General features: G+C 44.5%; 1 protein-coding gene across 12 annotated transcripts in view; it reads right to left on the minus strand.

The window, feature by feature from the left end:
- Positions 1-24163, minus strand: part of SPECC1 (sperm antigen with calponin homology and coiled-coil domains 1) — a 336294-nt gene that overhangs the window by 114291 nt on the left and 197840 nt on the right. For 10 of the 12 annotated variants that reach the window (XM_053212405.1, XM_027047514.2, XM_053212407.1 and 7 more), the window contains 5 exons: positions 12546-12691; positions 11278-11378; positions 8163-8244; positions 4928-5084; positions 582-684 (listed from right to left, as the gene is read on the minus strand). In XM_053212405.1, coding sequence (XP_053068380.1) covers positions 582-684; positions 4928-5084; positions 8163-8244; positions 11278-11378; positions 12546-12691 — 589 coding nt within the window. Of the gene's footprint in view, positions 1-581; positions 685-4927; positions 5085-8162; positions 8245-11277; positions 11379-12545; positions 12692-13395; positions 13483-20123; positions 21536-24163 lie in introns of those variants that run through there. The other 2 variants (XR_003416656.2, XM_027047516.2) reach the window with 2 other exon arrangements.

The raw sequence follows: 24163 nt of genomic DNA on the forward strand, positions 1-24163 counted from the left end.
GTATTTTTATCTTTACATACGGTATTTCACAATTGACAAAGCTTACACTTTTAGATCGGGTGTCACTTCCTTGTGTAACCTTCCAGCAAACAAATACCGTCCTGATAAACTTGAAACTTGAAGTTTGCAACTTGAAACCACATGCAAACAACTCTCCAAGTAACAGAGAAATGCTGAAGACATTCTAAGCGGGGCGTTTGTATCAATCAGGAAAAGGTGCCTCCTTCGGGAAGATGGTGCAGCAAACGTGGTCTGTCTGGACTGAAGCAGCCTGTTGGGTGCACTGCTTGCAGACTTTGCATCTCCTCTGAGCAAAGAGAAAGGTGCCCCTTCCCACAGGAGATGCACACGTGGGTTGAGGTACATGGTTCGTTGGGTAGAGCACAGACTGGCTCTCAGTCCCACTCACCTCTTTGGGCACCACAGCAAACCCCACTACCTGGCGGCCCCTCCCCCAGAGAAGAGAAGGACACGAGTTCTACGCACACCGGCCCGTCCAAGCCATATGCGTGCCCAGAACAAACCCTGGCAAAGGCCTGCCGCCCAGAGCCGGGTGGAAGCCGGTCGACACGGTCGCTTACCGCATAGCCTTCTGTCTTCTTCTGACACCATTTCAAGAGAGCGTTGCGCTTGGAGCCGCCATATTCCCGGGCCAAGGCAGCCAGGGGGTCTCTTCTCTCCACACTAGTTAGAAAGAAGAGCACGTGGTAAAGAGAAGAGGCTAATTTTTAGGACCCTCAAGTAGGCAAGAAACAAATAACTAGATTATAGAGCAAAAGTCTAGGTCTCTCCAGTGAGATGCGTCTTTATTATGTCATGCCAGTCATACGAATGATATGTCTTTATTATGTCTCACGATATGAAGGAAGAATTAAATTGTACTGCTTGGCTGTCAGAAGTCTGGAAACAGGTTGATTTTCGTTTTCGGTCGTTTTTAAATCCATCTGTTGTTCCATTCATCTAGCCCTTTAGTTATTAAGTACAGTATCATTTTAATTAAAGACTCTAGAAAACTATTCTACGTGTTCCAAGGCTACACCTATACCTACGTAACCTATGAAAGGTGGGCTGAAAGGCCATTTAAAACCACTAGATTGGCTGCTTATGGAGAGGTGATAGGAATGGAGATAAAAGGGAAAAATCAGTAAAAACTACTCAAAAGAGGGGCTTTTGCACACTCCAAAAGCGATACTCCCCAGTTTGTGAGATACTAACTCATTTCTGAGCACCTGTTTAGCCAAAGGAAGTGATTTTACTAAATAATATAACAGCACTCTGAGAGCAAGACTTCAGGCACCCTCTTCTCAATTTTTATTTTTTTTAACTTTGTAAAGAAAAAAAATTTTTTTAACATTTATTTATTTTTGAGAGAGACAGAGCACAAGCAGGGGAGGAACAGAGAGAGAGGGAGACACAGAATCCAAAGCAGGCTCCAGGGTCTGAGCCGTCAGCACAGAGCCCGACGTGGGGCTCAAACTCATGGACCGTGAGATCATGACCTGAGCTGAAGTCAGCCACCTAACCAACTGTGCCACCCAGGCACCCCTCAATTTTTAATAGATGCCTACGTTACTTTAAAAGAAATTTTTTAAATGTTTATTTTTGACAGAGAGAGAACAAGTGGGGGAGGGGCAGAAAGAGAGGGGAACAGAGGATCCAAAGTAGGCTCTGTGCCAACAGCGAAGAGCTCAGCAGTGGGCTCAAAACTCACGAACTGTGAAATCACAACCTGAGCTGAAGTTGGACACTTAACCCGCTGAGCCACCAAGGCGCCCCTTGGCACTTTTTTATACTAGCAAATAATTGGAAACAGATGCACATCATCAGGAAAATTAGTGAACAGAGGTGCAGTCATACAAAGGAATACTATACAGCAATAAAAGCCAACGAACTGAGATGTACGCAATGACTTGAATGCACAGCAGGAACAATTTTGAATTTAAAAAAAAAAGAGAAAAGCACTGTATGTTCCCATTTATACAGAATTTTAAATGAGAATTTAAATAATGTATTGTTTATATTGTTTGGGGGTGCAAGCGTACGTGGTGAAACTGGAAACAGAAGCAGAGGACGACCTACAAAACAGTCAGGACAGTGGTGATCTTGGGGCGGGGCAGGGAGGCGAGGCCAGCGCAGAGGGGCTGACGGGAGATTTCAATGGTAATAATAATTTTCTCTTCCTTATACTGGAAGGTTGATATCCAGGTGCACTGTTGTTCTTTATACCTTACACGTATCTTATTATTATTGTTTTGTATCATTCTGATACTTAATGAAAATACTTTAAAACATTTTTAAGGAGGAATGTAATGATTCCAGACCTCAGCAATCCGAATTAGGGTAGAGATGGCAAGAAAACTTCATAAACTTGCATTAAAATTTTGCTGGTGCCATCTGATGCCTGGTTTTTCTTGTACCTGGCATTATCTGTAAACTCATATCCGTGAGTTTCCGTGGTCAGAGTCGCGAAGAGCCTATGATGTTACAGTGACGTGGCCTGTGTTTACTAAAGCCACGTCTTACTTTGTCATTTAGAACTGAATTTTTAGGTCTGACAAATGAGGAAAGACTGAAATGAAGGTTGGGAGAAGAGTTTCTGTAAAGGCGGACAACTAAAACATTTACTGGACAATTTTCTTTGAAAAAATAAAGTTAACTAGATATGGTGCCTGCTCCAAATTAATATCAATAGGATGAAAACTTCCAAAAGAAATTAATTTCTATCCTGTCATTCGTCTCGGTGATGTGAATACAAAAATAAAACAACACATTGATTTCCACTAATTCAATCTTTCACGATGAAGGGTATCACATCAACAGCACACACACATAGCCTTTTCTGTACACATTTGTGGCATAAAGAAAAGAGCCATTTCAGAGTAGCACTAATTCTGGTCCTTAAAAACAAGATTTGGGGGGTGGCTGGGTGGCTCAGTCAGTGGAGCGTCCGAGTCTACGAGTTTGAGGCCTGCTTTAGGCTCTGTGCTGACAGCTCGGAGCCTGGAGCCTGCTTCAGATTGTGTGTCTCCCTCTCTCTCTGCCCCTTCCCTGCTTGCTCTCTCTCTCAGAAATAAATAAACATTTTAAAAAGCTAAAAAAAAAAAAGTTCTGATCATTTAAATCTCCTGTGCAGAAACAAGACTAATGTGTAATATCTGGGGCTTTAAGTTAAACCTCTGAAAAGATATGACTTCATCTATTTGGGTGCAAATATAGGCCACACCCAAAGGTATGACAAGAGCTGAACTTATTCAGACTTCTATAAAATCCTATTGTAACACACATAATGCTGTAGTTATGATGTTTGCTAAAAAGCCATTACTACTAAAGTGCCCTGTTTTGTGTACTCATCTATCTACGTACTCATAAGCACTGACTGAATGAAATGTTGTGTGTGTAACACAACACAGGGGGCTGGGAGAGACATCAAAGTGTGAGACGAGGTATTCACCATCTACTAAAGTGCAACGTACGAGCACCTGGGTGGCTCAGTCGGTGGGGAGTCCGACTTCGGCTCAGGTCATGATCTCACGGTTCGTGAGTTTGAGCCCCGCATCAGGCTCTGTGCTGACAGCTCAGAGCCTGGAGCCTGCTTCAGATTCTGTCTCTCTCTCTCTGTCCCTCCCCAGCTTACACTCTGTCTCTCTGTCTCTCTCTCTCTCTCTCTCTCTCAAAAATAAACATTAAAAAAATAAACATAGTGCAGCCTTCAATGGGGACAAAGGCACACACACCACACCACAGTGGATTAAATACCCAAATGAGGTTAAGACACCAAAGGCAGAGAAAGGGGGCATCGATGCTACCAGGGTAGTTTGTTTGGCTTTGAAGGAGAAGGACTTAGGGGAGTGTGAAAGGGACAGAAGGAAGACAATTCAGGCCAGAGCCTCGCGAGCAGTCAGCAATGCATGTGTTAGCGGCAAAGGCTGAGAATAAAACAGGCTCTGAGGGAGCGGAGGGCAGGGACACGCTAGCACGTGAGCAGGGTGAGACTAAGCTGCAGAGAACCAGAATAAGGAGCGAGGGTGGAAGAGTGCATGACGAGTCACGGGAGGTTTCTGACAAGGTCTGCACGGGACGCGCTCGGTGTTCTAGAGGATGACTCTACGTGGGGAAGCAGCGAGCGGCTAGAGGGCGGGGAGGTTTGCCGTGGCCTGGGTGAGCAGGGGCACAGAGCAGGGCGGAAGTGGCAGAGGTATGAGCAAAGACAGGTTTTTGGTGACCACCCCCGCAGTCTCTGTCCCCGCTCCACCCCCCACCCCCCGCCCCCCATCACCACTAACGGGCTCTTTCGACACTGACTTCAAAATGCCCCTCCAGTCCTTCCGACATGCCACTGTTTACTGAACCACTACTCGCAATCAGAAACAACAGAAACAAGAGGCCACGAACCTAGTGGTTCCCCACTGCTTTACCGAAATGAGTACAGACCTCTAGCCTTGGCAATGAAGATCATTCACAATGTGAGTCCAACCTGCCTTTCCGGTGGTGATACCCTAACCACCTATCTGCCTCCTGGCCAATCCTGACGTTGATGATGTGTGTGCCAGGGCCCCTGCCCTCATGCGGCCCGCAGTCCAGTCTAACCAAACTAAACCACCGCCAGTTCCCTGAACTTCCAGCAGAGCCTCAAGGTGACGCCTGCAGGACCCCTGTGGCAGAAACGCTGCCTCCTCACTCCCAACTTCCTCATCCAACTAACAACTCCCCACGTAGTCTGCTTATACTTCTTTTTCTACAGCTCTTATTTCACTCCGCACCGTCCTGCTGTGCAGTGCCCTCCTCTCTTGCTGAAGGCAGGTGCTGAGTCTGGGTCGTTTTCATTCAGCAAATATACGTAAGAAGGAAACTGACCAGAGGGGATAAAACGGAAAGAAGAACCCAAGGTCGTCAGCCCAGTGCTTTCTCACTGATTCCAATGCGATACCTGAGTTTGCTTTGTGGTTTCAAGCCCCCCGTGGAAGCGCTCAGCAGCCTCGTGTTCCCGAAGCCCAGAGAAGGGGGTCTGCTCAGAGACTCGAGCGAGGGGCTCTTGCGGAGGTAAGGGTCCGGTTTCAGGTCCTCACCCCTTCCCTTTAGAAGATCTGTGTGAACAACAACATAATCACCTATTCCTGAAGAAGAGAAATCTGGTCACCACACTTTCTTCTCAAGTACCATATAATTCTCATCTTACTCTCAAGTACAAATACATATAACAGATACAGATTTATAGATACAGTTTCCGATTAAGTAATAAAAATGCAAATAGGGACATAGTGTTTTCTAGAAAGGATTCTCCAGGCAGGACTGACTACAAGACTCATAGAGACTATTGACAAATTAGCCTCTTCTTCAAGAATTATGATGAATTTCAAGATGGCACCCGTGGAACACTGAACTGAAGCCCTTCCAAGAGCTCTGCACGGGTCACACGCCCACAAAACCAGCCCTGTCCCCAAGTAAAGCACTTTGTTTTAATCAGTGGGCATCTGAGAGAGAGAGAGAGAGAGAGAGAGCTGGTAGGTAGGTGCCCAGTGGGATTTTCAAGTCACAGGTGGCAGCCGGCAAAAAGCTGATTACTTTTCCAAGAATTGATAACTATTTTGCAAGAAAACAAGCCATTCCAGTCATAGGGTCTGGCTTGCTTACAAATAAGCAAAAATAATTCTTTAAAGGCTCCTCTCTGCTGTTATATTAGAAACCAAAACACGTTGATGAAACAGGCTGGATCGTCCCGATGACGTTTCTTAAAGGACCACAAAGGTATAGAATGGGAGGAAAATTTGAGATGGTCTGGTCTGTAGTTAACGGGGGCAACGGCACAGAACTCAGTGATTTGCTCAGTGCCACACGACAGGCCTCTGTGACCAGGCTAGGCCCATGGTCGCCTCCTATGACACCACAGTCACGGAAGAAAACAATACTTGTACAGCTAAGAGCCACCAATTATGGGTAGTAAAGTGGGGAGTGAGGCTAATTAGCCTGGAAGAGCAGAGGGAAAACAGTGCTTACATCACTGAAGAAAACAACAAAAACAACGCATTAATCCCACTTTGGCAGCTTTTGATGACCTCAGTCTTGGCAAGGCTGGGTTGAATGCAAGCAACTTTTACCATGTAATCCTTTTTTAGTATGGTAAATAGAATCATCCGGGTAGACAGGTGCCTGGTGGGCGAAAAGAGCGGCTGCTGACAATGAACTGTTTACTTCAGGGCAAGAGCCAGTATGGCTTTGGCGTCAGTATTTATCTTGTCAATTAAACAAATGGTTTCTTGACACAAAAGGAAAAAAAAAAAATTTTTTTTTTTTTTAATAGGCCTCACGCCCAGTGCAGAGCCCAACACAGGGCTTGAATTCATGACTCTGAGATTAAGACCTGAGTGGAGATCAAGAGTCAGATGCTTAACTGACTGAGCCACCCCCGCTCCCCACCAAAGGAAATTTTAAAATGGGAGGAACAGAGAAGACAAATGTTATGACCTAAAGCTCACCTAGTACATTTAAAAATGGTTAAGATGGTAACTTTTATGTTATAGGTATTATATAATCAACTTATTCTATGTTATAGGTATTATATAATCAACTTATTCCTTATTTTCCACTATATGGCAAGTGTAGGAACTCAAATCGGGTGGGTTTCCAATACCCTGTTTTGGCCTCCCTCCATTTCTCCAGTTTGCAGAGAAATAATGACCTGCTCTACTGGACTCACTTACCCTTTGTATTTTCTTATTCTCCTGCCCTTAGACACCATTTTCTTCTTCTTCCTTGAGGTCATTATCAAGTCCTACATACACCATTATCACTATCTGATCAGAGCAATCACCAGCCTCATTTCCAAAAGGAGACATGGTGAAAAGAATCAGAAAAAAAATCCTATCTTGGTCCCAGAGTCATTCAGAATCGGTGGGACCAGTTATAAATCAATGAGTCTCTGTAGGGCTTGAATCTCTCGCATGTAAAATGCAGGGGACGGGCTGAGGCGGTCTTCACATTGTCAGTTATCGGTATTTACGTACGTTTAAAATCCTCTTTTTCCACGAAAAAAAGAAAACAAAATTCAGAAGTGAAAGAAAATACGGTGGTAAGGTTAAAGACTTTCCAGTGAAAGACCGAAACAATAACAATAGTTATTTCAGAAATAACTATGTTAAGAATGAACCTAATGGTGTTTGACCATGATCTAAAAGAAGAACAGCTAGAATTCCTTTAGATTCATACCGTGTTACAGAAGTTTTGTCTGATGCTCAGCAACACGGGACTTCTGTCTATGCAATCTAGATTTCTGGCTTTCTGGCCTTCCTGTTAGGCACCAGCAAATAATTCATTTAGTGTTCGCGTTCTTTTTTATCTTTGCTGTTTCCTCACAACAGTGACCACAGGGTCATACACATAAATTTCTAGGGTAAATACTCAGGACAAGCTTAACATTCTGCTAATGCCTCTTTGTTCTGACAGGCAAACTGATTCCAAGAGACCAGACGTTAGAGTGGTAACAGCCAACACTTCCACAGCGCCCACCCCACACCCGGCCGCGTTCACTCAGCCCTTGGAGCGATACCATGAGGCAGACAGTGTCCTTCCTTTTTTTTTTTTTTTTTCCTATGTTTATTTACTTATCTTGAGAGACAGGGTGCATGCACACAAGGGAGGGGCAGAGAGAGAGGGAGAGAAAGAGAATCCCGAGCAGGCTCTGTGCTGACAGTGCGGAGCCTGTTTGGGATTCTCTCTCTCCCTCTCTGTCCAGCCCTCCCCCGCTCGTGCTTTCTGTCTCAAAATAAATAAATAAAATACCCGCGGGAACAACAGGAAGGGGACTACGCTCAGAGACAGAGCCCTAAAGAGGCAATATTTCAGGAATTGTGGAAGCAACAGACCTTTAGAATCAGATAAAGTTTTTTTCTTAAAATAGTGACTTCTGAAGATTGTAAATTATTCCCCTGAGATTCAGTAAAAAGCAAGCGACCCCCCCCCCCCCTCCAAATCTGGACATTTCTCCTGAACACATGCACGCTGGGAAGGACAGCTGGCAGGAAACAGGATCCAACACCCGTCACACAAAACATTTGGGGTTTTCAACTGTTTGAGATAAATGCCATGGGTTATTTTTCTAAGCTCGGTTTCGGGCAAAGAAGAAACGTCGACCGCACAAAAAAATAAGTCAAAGGTGTTTGTATTACCTGAGAGTGGAAGTTCTGGAAGATCCAAATGCTGAGTCACACCTTTGCTGGCTGGCCGAACGCTACTGTAAGTGGAGTGTCTCTAAAAAACCAAAAGGTACAGCAGCACAGGTGAGCTTGTGACCCCAAGGACAGCGTAAACAAGGCGTGTGTGTCCACACAACGGTTCTTAAACTCATCAGAATCACGAGAGGGAGGTTTTAAAACAACTTATTTAGGGGCACCGGGGTGGCTCAGTGGGTTAAGCATCCGATTTCAGCTCAGGTCGTGATCCCACAGTCTGTGGGTTCAAGTCCCGCACGAGGTCTGGAGCCTGCTGTGGATCCTGTGTCTCCCTTTCTTTCTCTCTCTGCTGCTCCCCTGCTTGTGCTCACCCTCTCTCTCAAAAATAAATATACATTGGAAAAAAAAAAAACAAAAACAACTTATTTATTTGAATAGGTAATAAATGCAATTGGCCCGATCCTCAAAAGAACAGAAAGGACATAAAATGGAAAGAGTCTCCCTCTCACTCCCACCACCTGTTTCTTCTCTTAATTAATCATAATTAATCAGCTTTGTGAGTACCTTCCTGGAAAATTCTATGTATATTCAAGGGGGTGTGTAAAAATACTGTTTCTGAATGGCCAACAGGCATATGGAAAGATGCTCAACTTCACTAATCATCAGGGAAATGCAAATCAAGACCACAATGAGATATCACTTCACATCTGTTAGAAGGGTCATTATTTTAAAAAGAGAGAGAGTGAGAAAATAACAAGTGTTGATCAAAATGCAGAAAAATTAAAATCTTTGTGCACTGCTGGTGGGCATATAAAATGGTGCACCCGCTATGGAAAATAGTAGGGAGGCTCTTCAAAAAATTAAAATAGAACTCTTACACAATCCAGCAGTCTCACTTCTGGGTCTATATCCAAAAAAAATGAATCTAGAAGACATTTTTGCACACCTATGTTTGTTGCAGCATTACTCACAATAGTCAAGAGGCAGAAACAACCTAAATGTCCATGGACAGATGAATGGATAAACAAAATGTGGTATTTACATACAGCCTTAAAAAAAGAAGGAGGGGAGCCACCTGGGTAGCTCAGTCAGTTAAGCGTCTGACTTCAGCTCAGGTCATGATCTCACGGTTGATGAGTTTGAGCCCCGCATCAGGCTCTGTGCTGACAGCTCAGAGCCTGGAGCCTGCTTCAGATTCTGTGTCTCCCTCTCTCTCTTCCCCTCCCCTGCTCACACTCTGTCTCTTTTTCTCTCTAAAATAAATTAACATTAAAAAAAAATTAAAAAAAAAAAAGAATGCAGTATTTTTTCCACATACTGACATATAAAGATGTCTCTGATACCTTCCTTCATTCATTCAACAAATATTTACTGAGCTTGTACTGTGATAGAACTATGTGCCGGCCACTGTTCCAGGCAAAAGATAGAATAGCAAGCAAAACAGATAAAAATCCCTGCCCTCATGGATTCCATTCCAACGACAAAGTGGAATGAGCCAGTGTCCGAATGATGTTTAGTGTAATCTAATTTATAAAACTTTCTCTCCCTCCCCCTTCCCCAACCACACACACTTTTATGCTAAAGAAAAACATCTAGAAGGATACACAACAAGCCATCAACAGTGGTTCTTTCTGGGGCTAGGGAGCAAGGGAGATTTTTAAGTCACTCCCTTTTACAATGGTTAGGTCAGCGTAACAGTGATGCAATGGTAACAGAGGTCAGAATAATGGCTACTTTAAGAGATTACTGACTGGGTGGTGGCATGGGGGCGCCTTCTGGGGTGACGAGAATGCTTTACCTTGGTGTTGGCTGCAGGGGTGGTACATACGGAAACATTCAAGCTATATATGTTTTTTTAATGTTTATTTATTTTTGAGAGAGAGAGAGAGGCAGAGTGTGAGCGGGAGTGGGGGTGGGGGGCAGAGAAAGAGGGAGACACAGAATGTGAAGCAGGCTCCAGGCTCTGAGCTGTCAGCACAGAGCCCAACGTGGGGCTCAAAGTCCCAAACGGTAAGATCATGACCTGAGCCAAAGTCAGACGCTTAACCGACTGAGCCACCCAGGCGCCCCAAAACGGTACTTGTTAATGACAACATTACCCTTGGCTCAGAGAGAGTAGAGTGCTGAATGTTACTAATAACACTGAAAGCCCCAGCCTTAGAAAATGCCAAGTAGCGAGTGGGTTCCATGGTGTAATGGTTAGCACTCTGGACTCTGAACATGCCAAGTAGCTCTGATCTAGAACCTTCACAAAACAGCAAAGGTGACACAGATTGTACCCAGTGAACTCTAAGAACTTACAAATTATAAATGTTTTCTCTCTCTGGGGGGCTTTTGGGAAAAAAAAGAAAAGACACAATTCTTTGAGAAAAATAACTAGTTCAACATCCACTTCTGGTAAAAATTACAATCTTCGGTTAACTGAAAATTTTAAATATACCTTACAAACAAAATTATATGAGGTTTAGAGTGCTTCTCTTGGATCTTTATCAGGCCTCAGAACTGCAATTGTTAAAATTTTTAAAAAATATCTATTTATTTTGAGAGAGACAGAGAGAGAGAGACAAAGTGCACCTGTGTGAGCAGGGGAGGGGCAGAGAGAGAGGGAGACAGCGAATCCCCAGCAGGCTCTGCACTGTCAGAAATCGAGAGTCAGATGCTTAACTGACTGAGCCACCCAGGTGCCCAGAATTACAATTAAGAAAAAAATTTTTTTAATGTTTATTTTTGAGAGAGAGAGAGAGAGAGAGCATGCACACAAGAGCGGGGGAGGGGCAGAGAGAGAGGGAGACACAGAATGCGAAGCGGGCTCCAGCCCCTGAGCTGTCAGCACAGAGCCCAGCGCGGGGCTCGAACTCACGTACTGCGAGATCATGACCCGAGCTGAAGTAGGACGCTTCACTGACCAAGCCACCTAGGCACCCCTAGAAGTGTGATTTTTAACGCAAGTTTCATTATTATTATCTTACTCCTATTAAAAATGACGTTCAATGTGCCTCAAAGAATCAAACAAGTGGGTTTTCACTTTCCCTTTGCGACTTGCCTGGGCACAAGACACCACGATGATGCCACGTGGCACGGGCCACCACCCACGTGGCCAAAGCTCTCTTACCTGCATTGGAGAAACAGCAGCAGCTGGAGCGGTCCTCACGGGGATCCCACTCAGGGGGCTTCTGGGGGTTTTATGGACAGAAATATTCTGTCCGGTTCCACCTGCCAAGCAAAGAGAAGGGGACATTTGCATGCAGTTCCAGTTCAAAACAGCAAGTAACAGCTCCTCAGTTGTCACTGTTTTGGTGACTACAAAGGCATCCCAGGATGCTTCTAAGGTACCACTCTGTTCTCTCCTCTGGACTAGTGCTGAACAGGGGAAGGAGCGGGGAGGAGCCAACGACATGGGGGTTGCTCTCAGAGGTGGGACACACAGTGACGGGGGTGGGGGGAAGAAAACATGCGACGAGGCATCTAAGGCAAGAAGGAACAGGAAAATTCCTGCACACACCATTCACTGTTCATTCACTTCCTATCTTCACAGACTGAACGTAGTCACCGGCTTTCGTATCTTTTAATATTTGCAGGCTAATCTTCATCTAACTTAGCTACAAACTATTTTAGCAAAGACAACCAGGTGCATCCTAGGATTAGTTAGGGGTAACAACTCTAGTCTCCCTACACCACAGGCGTATCTGTTGCAGTCAAGAGAAGAAATACACTGCTATTTTGGACAGATGCACATTTGGTTTCTTCCATCTACTGTATTTATGTGCGTAGAGTAGCAACATGCATTTTCCTCACGTACATAGTTAACAGTGAAGAACGGTGAACTGTGAGCCAGAGAGACATTTACAGAAAAATCTGGGAATGTATCAAGATCAGGCATGACAGGTCAGAACAGGCAGTCGCACACAAGACCAGGGAGAGAAAAGTCTAACAGTATGTTGTGAGACGAGCAAGGCCGGCGGCGGGGGGTGTCCAACAAGAGAGCCAAATGCATAGATTCAACACCTCATTTTCTAGGAAATGAAGCCTCCGGCTGACCCTGCTAACTCTCATGAGACGGTAAGAAGGCCAGTGGTGGTAACCTGAGTTTAATGGACATACAGGCAGAAGAGGAACATGGCAAGTCTGGAATTAAAGCTAAGGAAGAGGTGGAGAAAAAGAGGAGGCTGTATTACGTGTGACGCAGACTCTTCAGGGTTGTCTTACGGGAGCTTCAGCAAGGCTGCAGAAGTCTCTTGTACACAGCAGCTACGTGCAGAATGATGTAGACGAGCCCTTGTGGTTGCATTAATTTGGGGCCAGTGTGGAGTAGAGACAGCTTGGTATGTGGGGCCACCGTCTGAATTTGAGTTGGATTCGTGAGACCAAATGATGAAATACCTGGACGTCCCAAGTCAAATGACTTGATGAGGGACTTAACGGTGGTCGCAGATTCCGAAGGCGTCGGAGATGTTCTGTTCACATAGACGCCATGCCACCGGCTGGGAGCATCGACCTCGGGGGGTTCTGACTCTTCATTCACAGGTCTGCATGGTAAAGAGTACGGCAAATTGAAAAGGTGGAGGATGTTCCCAGGGGAGGAAGAGACACAGATGGAAACAGAAACAATGCCGAGAAAAACAAATCCGGGAGGAGGATCCCCAATTTAAAATCTCATTTTCTGTATCCGCTTTGCCTCTCTGGGAAATAATATAGGTACTGCCCTCTATTTTTATCAGAGATGTTTTCTTGGGAATGGCCAGGAAAGTATTTAAAAAAATTTTTTTAATGTTTTTAATATTTTTGAGAGAGAGAGAGAGAGAGAGAGAGAGAGAGAGAGAGAGAGAGATGGGGGACACAGAATGAGAAGCAGGCTCCAGGCTCTGAGCTGTCAGCACAGAGCCCGATGTGGGGCTCGAGAGATCATGACCATGAGATCATAACCTGAGCTGAAGTAGGACGCTTAACCACCCACCCAGGTGCCCCATGAAGGGGTCTTTTAAAGACAGATCATCTGATTCAATTCTCTTGTGCCTCATCTGGGACATGTTAGCGTGTCATTTAATCTCCCTGTGAACGAGCCAAGGCAAGACCTCCCAATCTTCTGATTTCTAAGTCACTACTCTTTTTCTTATAGCAAATTGCTACCAGCTGTTTTTGGAAGATGACTCATTTATGAGAATGGCTCAAACAGAATATTTCTGGCAGTGTATTTTAATAAGGTCAGTGGAAGTTTAAAATATTTATTTACTGATCTTTCTGGGATCAATCCAGCTGCTCATAAGCTTCCATGGTTGAATTTACTTGTCCTTAATTCTCAAAGCTTTCTTCTGTTGCTCTGTGATCGATGTGAACAAAATAAATTTTAGTGAGGCGGAACTTAAAACATTGAAATCATGCTGTCCTACACTTTTGTCTCCCCCTTCTTTTGAGTGAAAAAAAAAAAATCAATAACCTGGTGACTTCCTTGAAAGAAAATACCAGGAACTTCAGAAACTGGTAGGGAGCTGGGTTTTAAAAACATGTCTTTAATGTTTATTTATTTTTGAGATAGAGAAAGAGAGATCCAGGGAGGGGCAGAGAGAGAGGGAGACAGAGGATCTGAAGTGGGCTCTGCGCTGAGACCAGAGAGCCCGATGTGGGGCTCAAACTCACAAACTGTGAGACCATGACCTGAGCCGAAGTTGGATGCTTAACCGACTGAGCCACCCAGGCGCTCACCACAACCCCCCCAATGTTTTTTAACTGAATGAGTTTGGTTTTTGTATTTTCCCCATTGTGTTATACAGTATAAAATCAAGTGGTGAATATGCAGAAATAGAATGAAATCAGGTTAGATACAAGCAGAAAAAAAAAAAAATCTCCAATTTCTGTCCTGGCCATTCCGAGGAAGGTCAGAAACAAAGTGAACCACCTTCTCACCAACCCATTTAAAGGACGGGCTCCCAACGGGGCTTTGCAGAAACTCAGGGCACCCTTCAAAGGAAGATCTTTTTTTTTTTTTTTTTTTGAGAGCGAGAGCGAGAGAGAGAGAGAGAGAGAGAGAGAGAGAGAGACCGCATGCACGCACAAGTAGGGGAGGGGCAGAGAGAAAGGGAAAGACAGAGAATCCCAAGCAGGCTCCGCACGGTCAGCGTAGAGCCCGATGCAGGGCTCAAACTCACGGACCGTGAGATCACGACCTGAGCTGAAATCAAGAGTCAGATGTTTAACCGAATGAGCCACTCAGGAGTCCCGAAGGAAGATCTTTTTTAAAAATTCATTTTCATTTGGTTCCTTGATAATTTAATGCAAACAATCCTACCTTCTGCCAAGGTATTTCCTTCAATCACCTACATTTCTCTGTGATTCAACAGATCAATGATTAATAGGAAGGCTCATTTAGAAAAGAACAAGGGTCCAAGAGCCGATTCCCAGTCCTCTGGCCTTCAGATACCCCAAGACTATATTTCAAATGATCAGTCGGCTTGCCTAGAACAGTAAGAGTCAGTAGTGGGGAACTCTGCAAGTTGTTTAGGCAGATCGGAGAAGCCGCTGAACCAAATACCACCCCCTGCCCCGCCACGTTATATAACAGGGACGCATGTGTATATGTGCACGCACACGTATGTCAGGGGTAGAAGGATTCACAAAACAAAGCCTGAATTGAAGAACCATAGAAAATGGCTATTAAGAACACTATTGTTTTTTTATTAGCACAGCACCTTAATCATCAATAGATCTGAAATTCCTTTACGCCAGCCTGTTAGGATTGTCCTAGATCGACCAGTAACAACCCTGGCAATAAATGAAATACTACATTTTCTCTGTTCTAAGGAAGAGTAAGACTCTGTATTCTATAAAGGATGTTAAGAAATATTAAGCATGTAGCAGGTGCACTGTCACGAATTCATTAAATACAGGAAAAGCTTCAAGGTTAGGAATTTGTTCTATGCTAGCTATTACGTCCTGAAGACAGAGGTTAGGTTCGAAGGTCAATCTGTAGAACAAGGCCCACACGCACATATCATCAAATGAGCTTTGAAAATCTCCTATGTCACCCAGAAGTACAGCTTCCATGGTTTTGAAGGGACAACGGTATGCAAAGATACTATCTTTCAATACGCCTAGTATTCGATTTCCCTATAGCATCGAGCAAGCAGTCTCTCTATATTCAGGTGCCTCGCAGATAAAGGAGCTGCCGTGTGCTTAGGGGGCACGATGAAAACAATAAAAATGAGGCGTGTCTCCATCTGATTCCAGAATGTAAGACTATGATAATAATGAACGATTTTTGCCAAAAAAAAAAAAAAAAAATTTGCGTACAGCTCCATAGTAAGTACCATGTATCTTAAAAACGTTATGTAATTTACTTAACGTGTATTTTTAAAAATGCTATCAGTCTTTATTTCATTGCTCTTATTTTCATGCGGTAATCTGCTCTTAGGAAGGGGCAACCCATACCCGAGAATGACCGACCGTTGCAGGCAAGGACCACGTACTCACTGTTGCTGTACCTTCTAGGTCTTTGGTTCTAATTTAAACGTATGTGCCCGTGTGTGTGCAGTCATCTTTTATTTTCAAAATGTTACCCAGTCTCTCTAATTCGCTGCTCTCTTTGGTTAAAGATAGAGTCTTCAAGTGGTGCTGACTTTCCACAGCACTTATTTCGTCATCCAGGTCCATGTCGATGCAAGAATGTAACATGTGAGCTCTTGTATGCGCTTAGTTTAAAACTTTTTTTAATGTTTTTATTTTAGTTTTGAGAGAGACAGAGAGAGAGAGAGAGCAGGGGAGGGGCAGAGAGAGGGGGAGACGCAGAATCCGAAGCAGGCTCCGGGCTCCAAGCCGTCAGCACCGAGCCCGACGCGGGGCTCGAACCCACGAACAGTGAGATCATGACCTGAGTTGAAGTCAGATGCTTAACCGGCTGAGCCCCCCGGGGGGGCCCTGATGCTTAGTTTTAAAGTATTCAAAAGTTAACTACCTCTGTGTCACACCACCGCTACCTTCATAACTGGCAGGTCAGTATCTGTAAAGACCAGTCATGTTCCTGAAAACCGGAGTGAGCCCAGCTCCAGGCCCTTCCTGGCACCATACAGACTCATAACCTCTGCCTCCCCTCCACTCACCTCGCTTCTGGGCTACAACCCTAGCTACCCGGGGCTCTGTTCCGTTTAGGTCTTCCGTCTGTGCCTTTGCTCATTCTACGCCCTTGCGTGGAATGCAATTTTCTCCACGTGTTTCTTACTGTCGTGCGTGGGACAAATCTAAAAGTGGTCTGCAGCTCTAGAGTGAAACAGAAATGCATAACTATTCTGGCTCTCAGGTATCCGTGTTTTCCCGAATCTCATTCTGGAATTTCAGTAGAAGCATAGACACGGCAGTAAAACAAACAGGGTAAGAGAGCACTTTGAACACAGGCATCCTCATCTCCAAATCCCAGCAGTGAGAGTCACTGTGGAAATCCTGCCTCAGCACCGGACGCTACAGAAAGACAGCATCTACCTGGCCTGAGCTTTGAGGACTTTCTGCTACATAGAGAGTAAGTGGGAGGAGTGGGGGGGAAGGATGGAAAGTAAATACTACGGCTTGATTCCCGATTCCCTTTCAGAGAAAATGAAGATGTGGGGAAGCTCCTGTGACGGCCCCCGTTAGGGAGCTGGGCCTCAGAGGAGCAGAGGAAGCCCTGAGCACACAGAGCATTCTTCCTGCAAGGGCTGGGCGACATTAACATAGGACTGTCCAAAGAGGCCAGAGATGGTTTATCCCAGGTAAAAGGACAGTAGCAGAAAGGGGCAGGTTAGGAAGAGCCACAGCACGTCCCTGAAATGGACAATGGCTAGCAAAAGCAGACCCAGGATGCTGGTTCCCACAATTAGTTTCACCAGAGAAGGAACTGGACACATGAATTTCACCCACTACGAACCTGTTCCTCTGTACTTTATTTGAACTTCTGTGTCTCCGATATGTAACACCAATTTACCTTAAAGAACCTTCCTTCTCGGGCGCCTGGGTGGCTCAGTCAGTTAAGCGTCCAACTTCAGCTCAGGTCATGATCTCAAGGTTCACTGGGCTCTGCGTGGACAGTGGAGAGCCTAATTGGGATTCTCTCCCTTTCTCTCTGCCCCTTCCTCTCTTTCTCTCTGTCTCAAAATAAATACATAAACTTGGAAAAAAAAAAAAAAAGAACCTTCCTTTGTATCCTTTAAAAAAATTTTTTTTTTTAATGTTTATTTTTGGGAGGGAGAGAGGCACAGTGCAAACAGGGGAGGGGCAGAGAGAGAGGGAGACACAGAATCCGAAGCGGGCTTCCAGGCTCTGAGCTGTCAGCCCAGAGCCCGACGCGGGGCTCGAACTCATGAACCGCGAGATCGTGACCTGAGCTGAAGTCGGACGCTTAACAGACTGAGCCACCCAGGCGCCCCTCTTCATATCTTTTCAAGACATGAAAAGATTTCAGCAGTAGTCAGGCAAAGTGGGTATAGACGTAAGCAGCACCTATAGACGCTGACCTTGCCCTGATACACTAGCCCATTTAAGCAAGAAGAGGAGACAGGCAATTATCTGCCCTGCCCTAAGACATGCCCTGATCTATGCACAGATTCCATAACATAAAATGAAAGGAATGACTGCACTCAAGGGAGAGCAGACATTTGTAAATTCATGACAGGAGACAGAATCATACGCTTGATAGAAACTGCCTTGAGAATACAACAAAATTCAAGAAAAGGGGATAATATATGAAAGATGACAGTTTACGATGAAAGGCCAAGTCTAAAACATGATATCAGCAATCTAATAATCCCATTAAAATCTTTTTAAAGCAGTTTTGTTTAAAAGTTCTAGAAAAAAAGAAATGAAAACACATCAGGAACATCTCTCTAAATATAGACAAAATATAATATAAAGGTGGAACTTTGATTTAGTGGGTACAGGATGGTTTGGATCATAAATGGTGCTGGTATGACTGGCTGTCCACCTGGAAGAAAAAGACTCATACCTCACATCGGACTAAACAAAGAAAGGTAGACCAAATATCTGAGACAGAGAGAGAGAGAGAGAGAGAGAGAGAGAGAGAGAGAGAAAGAAATAGATGAAGGAAATGTGACAGCCTATTTGTGTAAGATTAGGCTAGGGGAAGCCTTTTTTTCATTTTTAATGTTTATTATTTTTGAGAGAGAGACAGACAGAGACAGAACTTGAGCGGGGGGAGGGGCAGAGAGAGGGAGACACAGAATCCGAAGCAGGCTCCAGGCTCCGAGCCATCAGCACAGAGCCCAATGCAAGGCTCAAACTCACAAACCGTGAGATCATGACCTGAGCCGAGGTCGGATGCTTAACCAACTGAGACACCCAGGTGTCCCTAGGATAGGGTAAATCTTAAACAAAACAGAACAAAACAAAACCCAGAAACAGTAAAAGAAAATACTAACAGATTACACTGTGTAACAATATAAAATTTTCCCTGATCAAGATGAAGAGCCAAAAGACCCATAATATACTGGAATAAATACGCATCCCTAATAAAATGCTGATTTATAAATAGATAAGAGAAAAACAATCATCTCTATGAAAAAATAAGCAAAAGTGCTAAACAAGCAATTCTCAAAAAGATAAAACGCAGATGGTTAACATAAAAAATATGCTCGGGAAAATGCAAAGTTAAAGTACTAATGAGATAGAAGTTTTTGTTTATCCTACTGTCAAAAATTAAGATTGGTTATTATCCGCTTCTGCTAAGGCTGTGTATAAACAGGCACTCTCATCAAGGATAAAAGGTCATAAGTCTTAGGTAAGTAATCTAACAAATCTATTAAAATAAAAAATGTGCATATCCTCCATTATAGCAATCATATTTTTACGAACCCATCCTATGAAAATAAAACCACATATCTATAAGTGTATGTGGATAAGGACTGCTGTTATCCTATTCTTGGGAAAGTAAAAAACCATGAAATATAACCTTGATGTTCACTGATATGACAATATTCGAATGTTCTAGGGCACATTCATCCTCTGGGACACCAGGCAGCTATGAAAATGAGTTACATTCATATATATTGACCTGGAAGGATCCCCATGGTACACTGTTCAGTGAAATGTGAAAATGCAGAGTACTGTATAGAATATAATGCCATTTTTATAAAAAAATAAAAATGAACCTTATATATTTTTAGGAGTAGAGGAGGAGGTAAAGAAAAACAAACATGCTGTGAACACTGATTACCTTACAGGGTAGTATTAGAGAGAGAGAGAAAAACACATATATATATATATATATATATATGTATATATATATATATGTGTGTGTGTTTGTTTTTTTTTTTTTTTTTTTTTTTTGAGAAAGAGAGAGAAGGCCCAAGTGACCAAGGGGCAGAGAGACAGAGAATCTCAGGAGGGGCAGAGGAAGGTGGGAGGGAGGGAGGGAGAGAGAGAAGTGGCACTTGTGTTTACCTGAAGCAGGAGGGCTCGACCTCATGAACTGTGAGATCATAATCTGAGCCAAAGTCAGATGCTTAACGACGGAGCCACCCAGGCACCCCAGGGAAAAGATTATTCTTCATTATCCATTTCCATTTTGTTACCCGGACACCTAAATATTCGTAATTAAGAAGAAGTCCAATATACCCAATCACCAAGTGACCTATTTATTTTTACATTTCAACAAGACAAATCTAGACTTCAAATTCCATGTACTAGATTTTTTTTTTTTTTGAAACACTGGCATTTTGCTTTGACGGTTTATGCAAAATCAGTATTTTTGCCCCTTGCCCTCTTGTTACCATAATGAAATCGTTTTTAAAAACTGCATTCATATTTAAAATCAGCCTCCTATCAACAAATCTGTACTGAAAGCCCAGCTTGCTTCTAGTTCAAATTCTAGTTATTGGACGTGGCTTTAAAGATCTGAAACTCCATGCGCTTAGAAAATGGAGGACAAGATGACACGAAGGCCCTGCGAAAACGTGGCCAGTGATTACAAATCAGGCAACAGCGTCTTCTGAATAGTAACATATTTATTTAGCGGTTCATAAATGCTTGCGTATAAAAATATTCAACGGTACCCAGAGTAAAGAGAGATCGAAATACGGGGTGCAAATATAGCTGTGCATCTGAAGTTGAGGTTATGTTCTTACTGTTCCTGTTGAAAAACACCTGACAAGTGAATTTCACAGCATTCCAAGAAATTCGCAATCTGAGGTAAAGGTCTCCCAGTATATAAATTGGACAAGGCCAGTGAGACTCTAAACTATTTTTAGGGAGAAGGCATTGAACTCTCTTCTTTCTATCACCAAGCTAAATGTTTCTAGGGATTCTGGGCTCTCTGGTTGGGACATGCCAGACCATCCTCCTGAGTTACAGTGTTCCTGTTTCTCACGTCCTTGTACCAGACAGGGACTCTGGTCTCATCCTGGAGACACACAGCTAACATCCAGAACTGTCTGGGCCACAGGAGGCCGTGCCTAACGGCGGCCGCCGAATTAACGTGGATCTTCACAAACTTGGTACTTCCAGAGTTTAACATCACACTCTGAATTCTGGATCCCACTCAACGACACACTTCTGGATTCAAAGCCTTTCAGTTCCCGAGTTTTATTCCTGAGGCATCTGTTGTAGTTGTTGACTAATTTTCAGTCAGATTCCAACGGACACTGTCACCACGGAAGATTACTGCTTCAACTACATCCTTTATTGTCAGCCAAACGTCTATTTGTGTTGAGCCCAACAGAGATTTGGGAAATCAACCCCAAGCTTAGCAGTGGCTTGTGTCCGATGAGGCCATGAAGTCAGACCCCAGCCTGAAAGGGCTCATTCGAGACTTGATATGAAGGAAGCGGAACCTGCTGGCTTCTTCAGAATGAGACCTCACACAGACGGCTTCCTATTTTGCCTTCAGTAGTGTTAATTCCAAGATTGTCAGATACCATTTTCAAGAGGAAGCACAGAAATAAACTCTAGAAAGTCGAACACAAACATGGGCTGTGTTTGCCTCTGCTCCCTCGGAACACCCTAGTTGCACATAAAAAAAATGTTTCACAACATGCTTGTGCTTTTTTTGTTTTGTTTTGTTTTCCAGAACTTCATCTTAGGCTCCAAATAAAAGACTTCGGGATCTTCTGAGAAAAAAAGGGGGGGGGGAAAAAAAGGAGGGAAGGATCATTCATCTTTGATCGTGCACAATGAATGAGTGGATTCCAAAACGCGGAAAAAAGGTACAGACTTGATGGCAATGACTCTGTGTGAAACAGTGGGTGTTATAAGGAGACAATCTGGCTCTTTGAAAGGGGTCATTTCTCCTCTACATTATTCCCCCTTTCATATAGAAATGGCTGTAGTTTCCCATCATGGCAAGGGCTGGGCTGTCTTTCTTCCAGCAAATGCTCTGCTAGCTGACAGAGACCACGGAGCTGTGGAAATAGAAATGGAGGGGGAAAGGCTGGTAAAGGAGTTCCTTGAGGCAACATGCTCTCAGGCTACACACAGAGGAAGGAGTGGCTGACACTGACCCACGGGGAAACACGAGCAATCTAGAATAGGACCAGCATGTTTTCATTCCTGTGCCTCTAACAGTTTTGGAAGTCAAAGGTCTTCAGTCAGAGAACATGCCAGAGACTTCAAAACACCACCACCAGCCTCCTCTCACTAGACCTTCACCAACGGGCAGCTGTGCTGGGGAAGTAGAGACTGCCAGGAGGCACAAAATCAGGCCCCTCTGTAATTTACAGAGCAGTTCGGGCATCCCTCTACTGTCCTAGTAGAGGCCAAAAAAGAAAAAAAAAAGGGGGGGGGGATTTCTTTTATTATTAAGGCATAAAAGTCCTAAAGATCTAGGGAAAGCTTACGTCCACACTTTTCAAAGCAACTCTGTAAAGACTGGGGTTTGGGGGGCAGGCACCTGGGTGGCTCAGTTGGTTCAGCATCCGACTTCAACTCAGGTCATGATCTCATGGCTCCTGAGTTCGAGCCCCACATCGGGCTCTGTGCTAACAGCTCGGAGCCTGCGGCCTGCTTCAGATTCTGTCTCCCTCTCCCTCTGCCCCTGCCCTTCTCGTGCTCTGTCTCTCTCTCTCTCAAAAATAAATAAACATTAAAAAAAAATGGGGGTTAGGGGATGCAGACATCGCTCATTAGGACTCTAGGCTGTGTATCCAATGCCACAGATGCAAATTCCAGCCATGAAAACATGAGGAGTGGAAGGGTTGTGCTGGGATCCCAGAGGGCCAGTTTGCATATAGAGGGCCACAGGAAGTACCAGAGGCCCCTGACGGTCCCAGGTGCCCAGAACCCGCTTAGAAACCCCCGTGAGAACAGGTCACCCTTCTGGCGGGGCCAGGGAGGCTGTATTAAAGTCGCTGCAACGAGAGAACCGGAGAAGATCTCCGAGAATCTACACCTCCGACTTCCAGGCTCTGCCTTTCAGTGAGAGTCCTAGAACCACCACCCCCCCCTCCCCGCCCCCCGGCGAGCGGCTGTGACACGTTACAGCTGTGGGAACACAGAGGGCGGCACAGGCACGTGACGGACGTTAGGGCAGGATACACCGTGCACACAGAGTTAGAGCCGATTCCAGAGAGTCTGGCAGTGATAATATGCCACCACGCTGCCCGCTTCAGAGGGGACAACACAAGAGCCAGTGAGCGGCACAAGCTAGACACGTTCGGAATCTCAGCCATTCTGTTTAGAAATCGCTACGGTTCGTGAGGCACAGATGTTGAGTGTTTTCAATGATCTCTTTTTCAGATGTCACCATGGATGCTTACTGGGGTCATATGATAAACATACAGTGAGAACCGAGTAAGTCACCCTAAAAATAATGGTTTTTACTGTTTCAGAGTAAGAGAAAAAAAAACATGTAGGTCTTTCCCTGTTACCATTGGAGAAGCCTGGGTCACTCACTGCTCAACAATGTCCCTTCACTAGAAAGGTTGCGTGTGGCCCATCAAGTCACTATGTGGGGCTGCGTGTGCGTTCTCTGTATCTGAAGGCCAGGCCCCAGGTCTTGACTTTTCCAGAAAAAGGCGTGATGTTTTAATTTCGATGGAAGTTTTAATTTTAACGTCTTGCTCTTAATGACTCAAAGCTGAAAGAAGCCAGAGTTGAACAAGTTATTATCCTTTCATCCATTAATTCACCAATGTCCGGCAGAACAGATCACTTCCAGGCCACTAAGAACTACCCTGGCTTGTACAGAGACGCCTGGGTGGCTCAGTCAGTTAAGCGTCCGGCTCTTGACTTCAGCTCAGGTCATGATCTCACGGTGCGTGGGTTCGAGTCCCACGTCGGGCTCTGCCCTGGCAGCACGGAGCCTGCTTGGGATTCTGTCTCTCCCTCTCTCTCTCTCTGCCCCTTCCCACTTGTGCTGTCTCTCACAAAATAAATAAATAAATAAAGTTAAAAGAAAAAAGAACTACATTGGCGTGCTCAAATTTCTGTTAGAGAAAAGTGAGGTCCACAGCCCAGCTAAAACGTGGAGATGCCACTTTGGGAGGTTACAAGGACTGCATTGGGCAGAGGGCACTCACTGTTGGCACGTGAGTTCCTGACCCTCCCATCAGGGGAGGGCCAGCTGCCCAACTGGTTTCAGAGAACACAAGGGCCTTAAATCACGAGCCACTCTTAGGTCCTGCTTGGAGGGACAGAGGAGCTCGGTCCGGGAAGGAAACCGTGCCAAGTTAGTGGCAAAGACAAGACTAGAGCCTCGTACCTACCTATCTTCACATCGGTTTACTCGGACTCCAAAATCAAAATGCCTTCGAAAACGTAACAGGACCAAAGACTGCTAATGAGCTAGTTTTCAGAATGATGGAAAATCCTGGGTTAAATAATGTTCTGATTTAATAAAGGCTAACTTGTATTCACACCCAGGCACTTCCCTTGCTCACCTACCAGCGTCATTATATCCCTTCAAATGCCCATTAATGCAAAATGAGAATGTGAATCGGTTAATCCCGTAGTAGGACAGAGGCGCCCTTCTGATGCTCTTACCTTCTCTCAGTTGTACTTGGAGGACCTCATCAGAGAATTTTCTGCAAGTT

The sequence above is a fragment of the Acinonyx jubatus genome, chromosome E1, assembly GCF_027475565.1.
Source record: "Acinonyx jubatus isolate Ajub_Pintada_27869175 chromosome E1, VMU_Ajub_asm_v1.0, whole genome shotgun sequence".
Lineage (NCBI taxonomy): Eukaryota > Metazoa > Chordata > Mammalia > Carnivora > Felidae > Acinonyx > Acinonyx jubatus.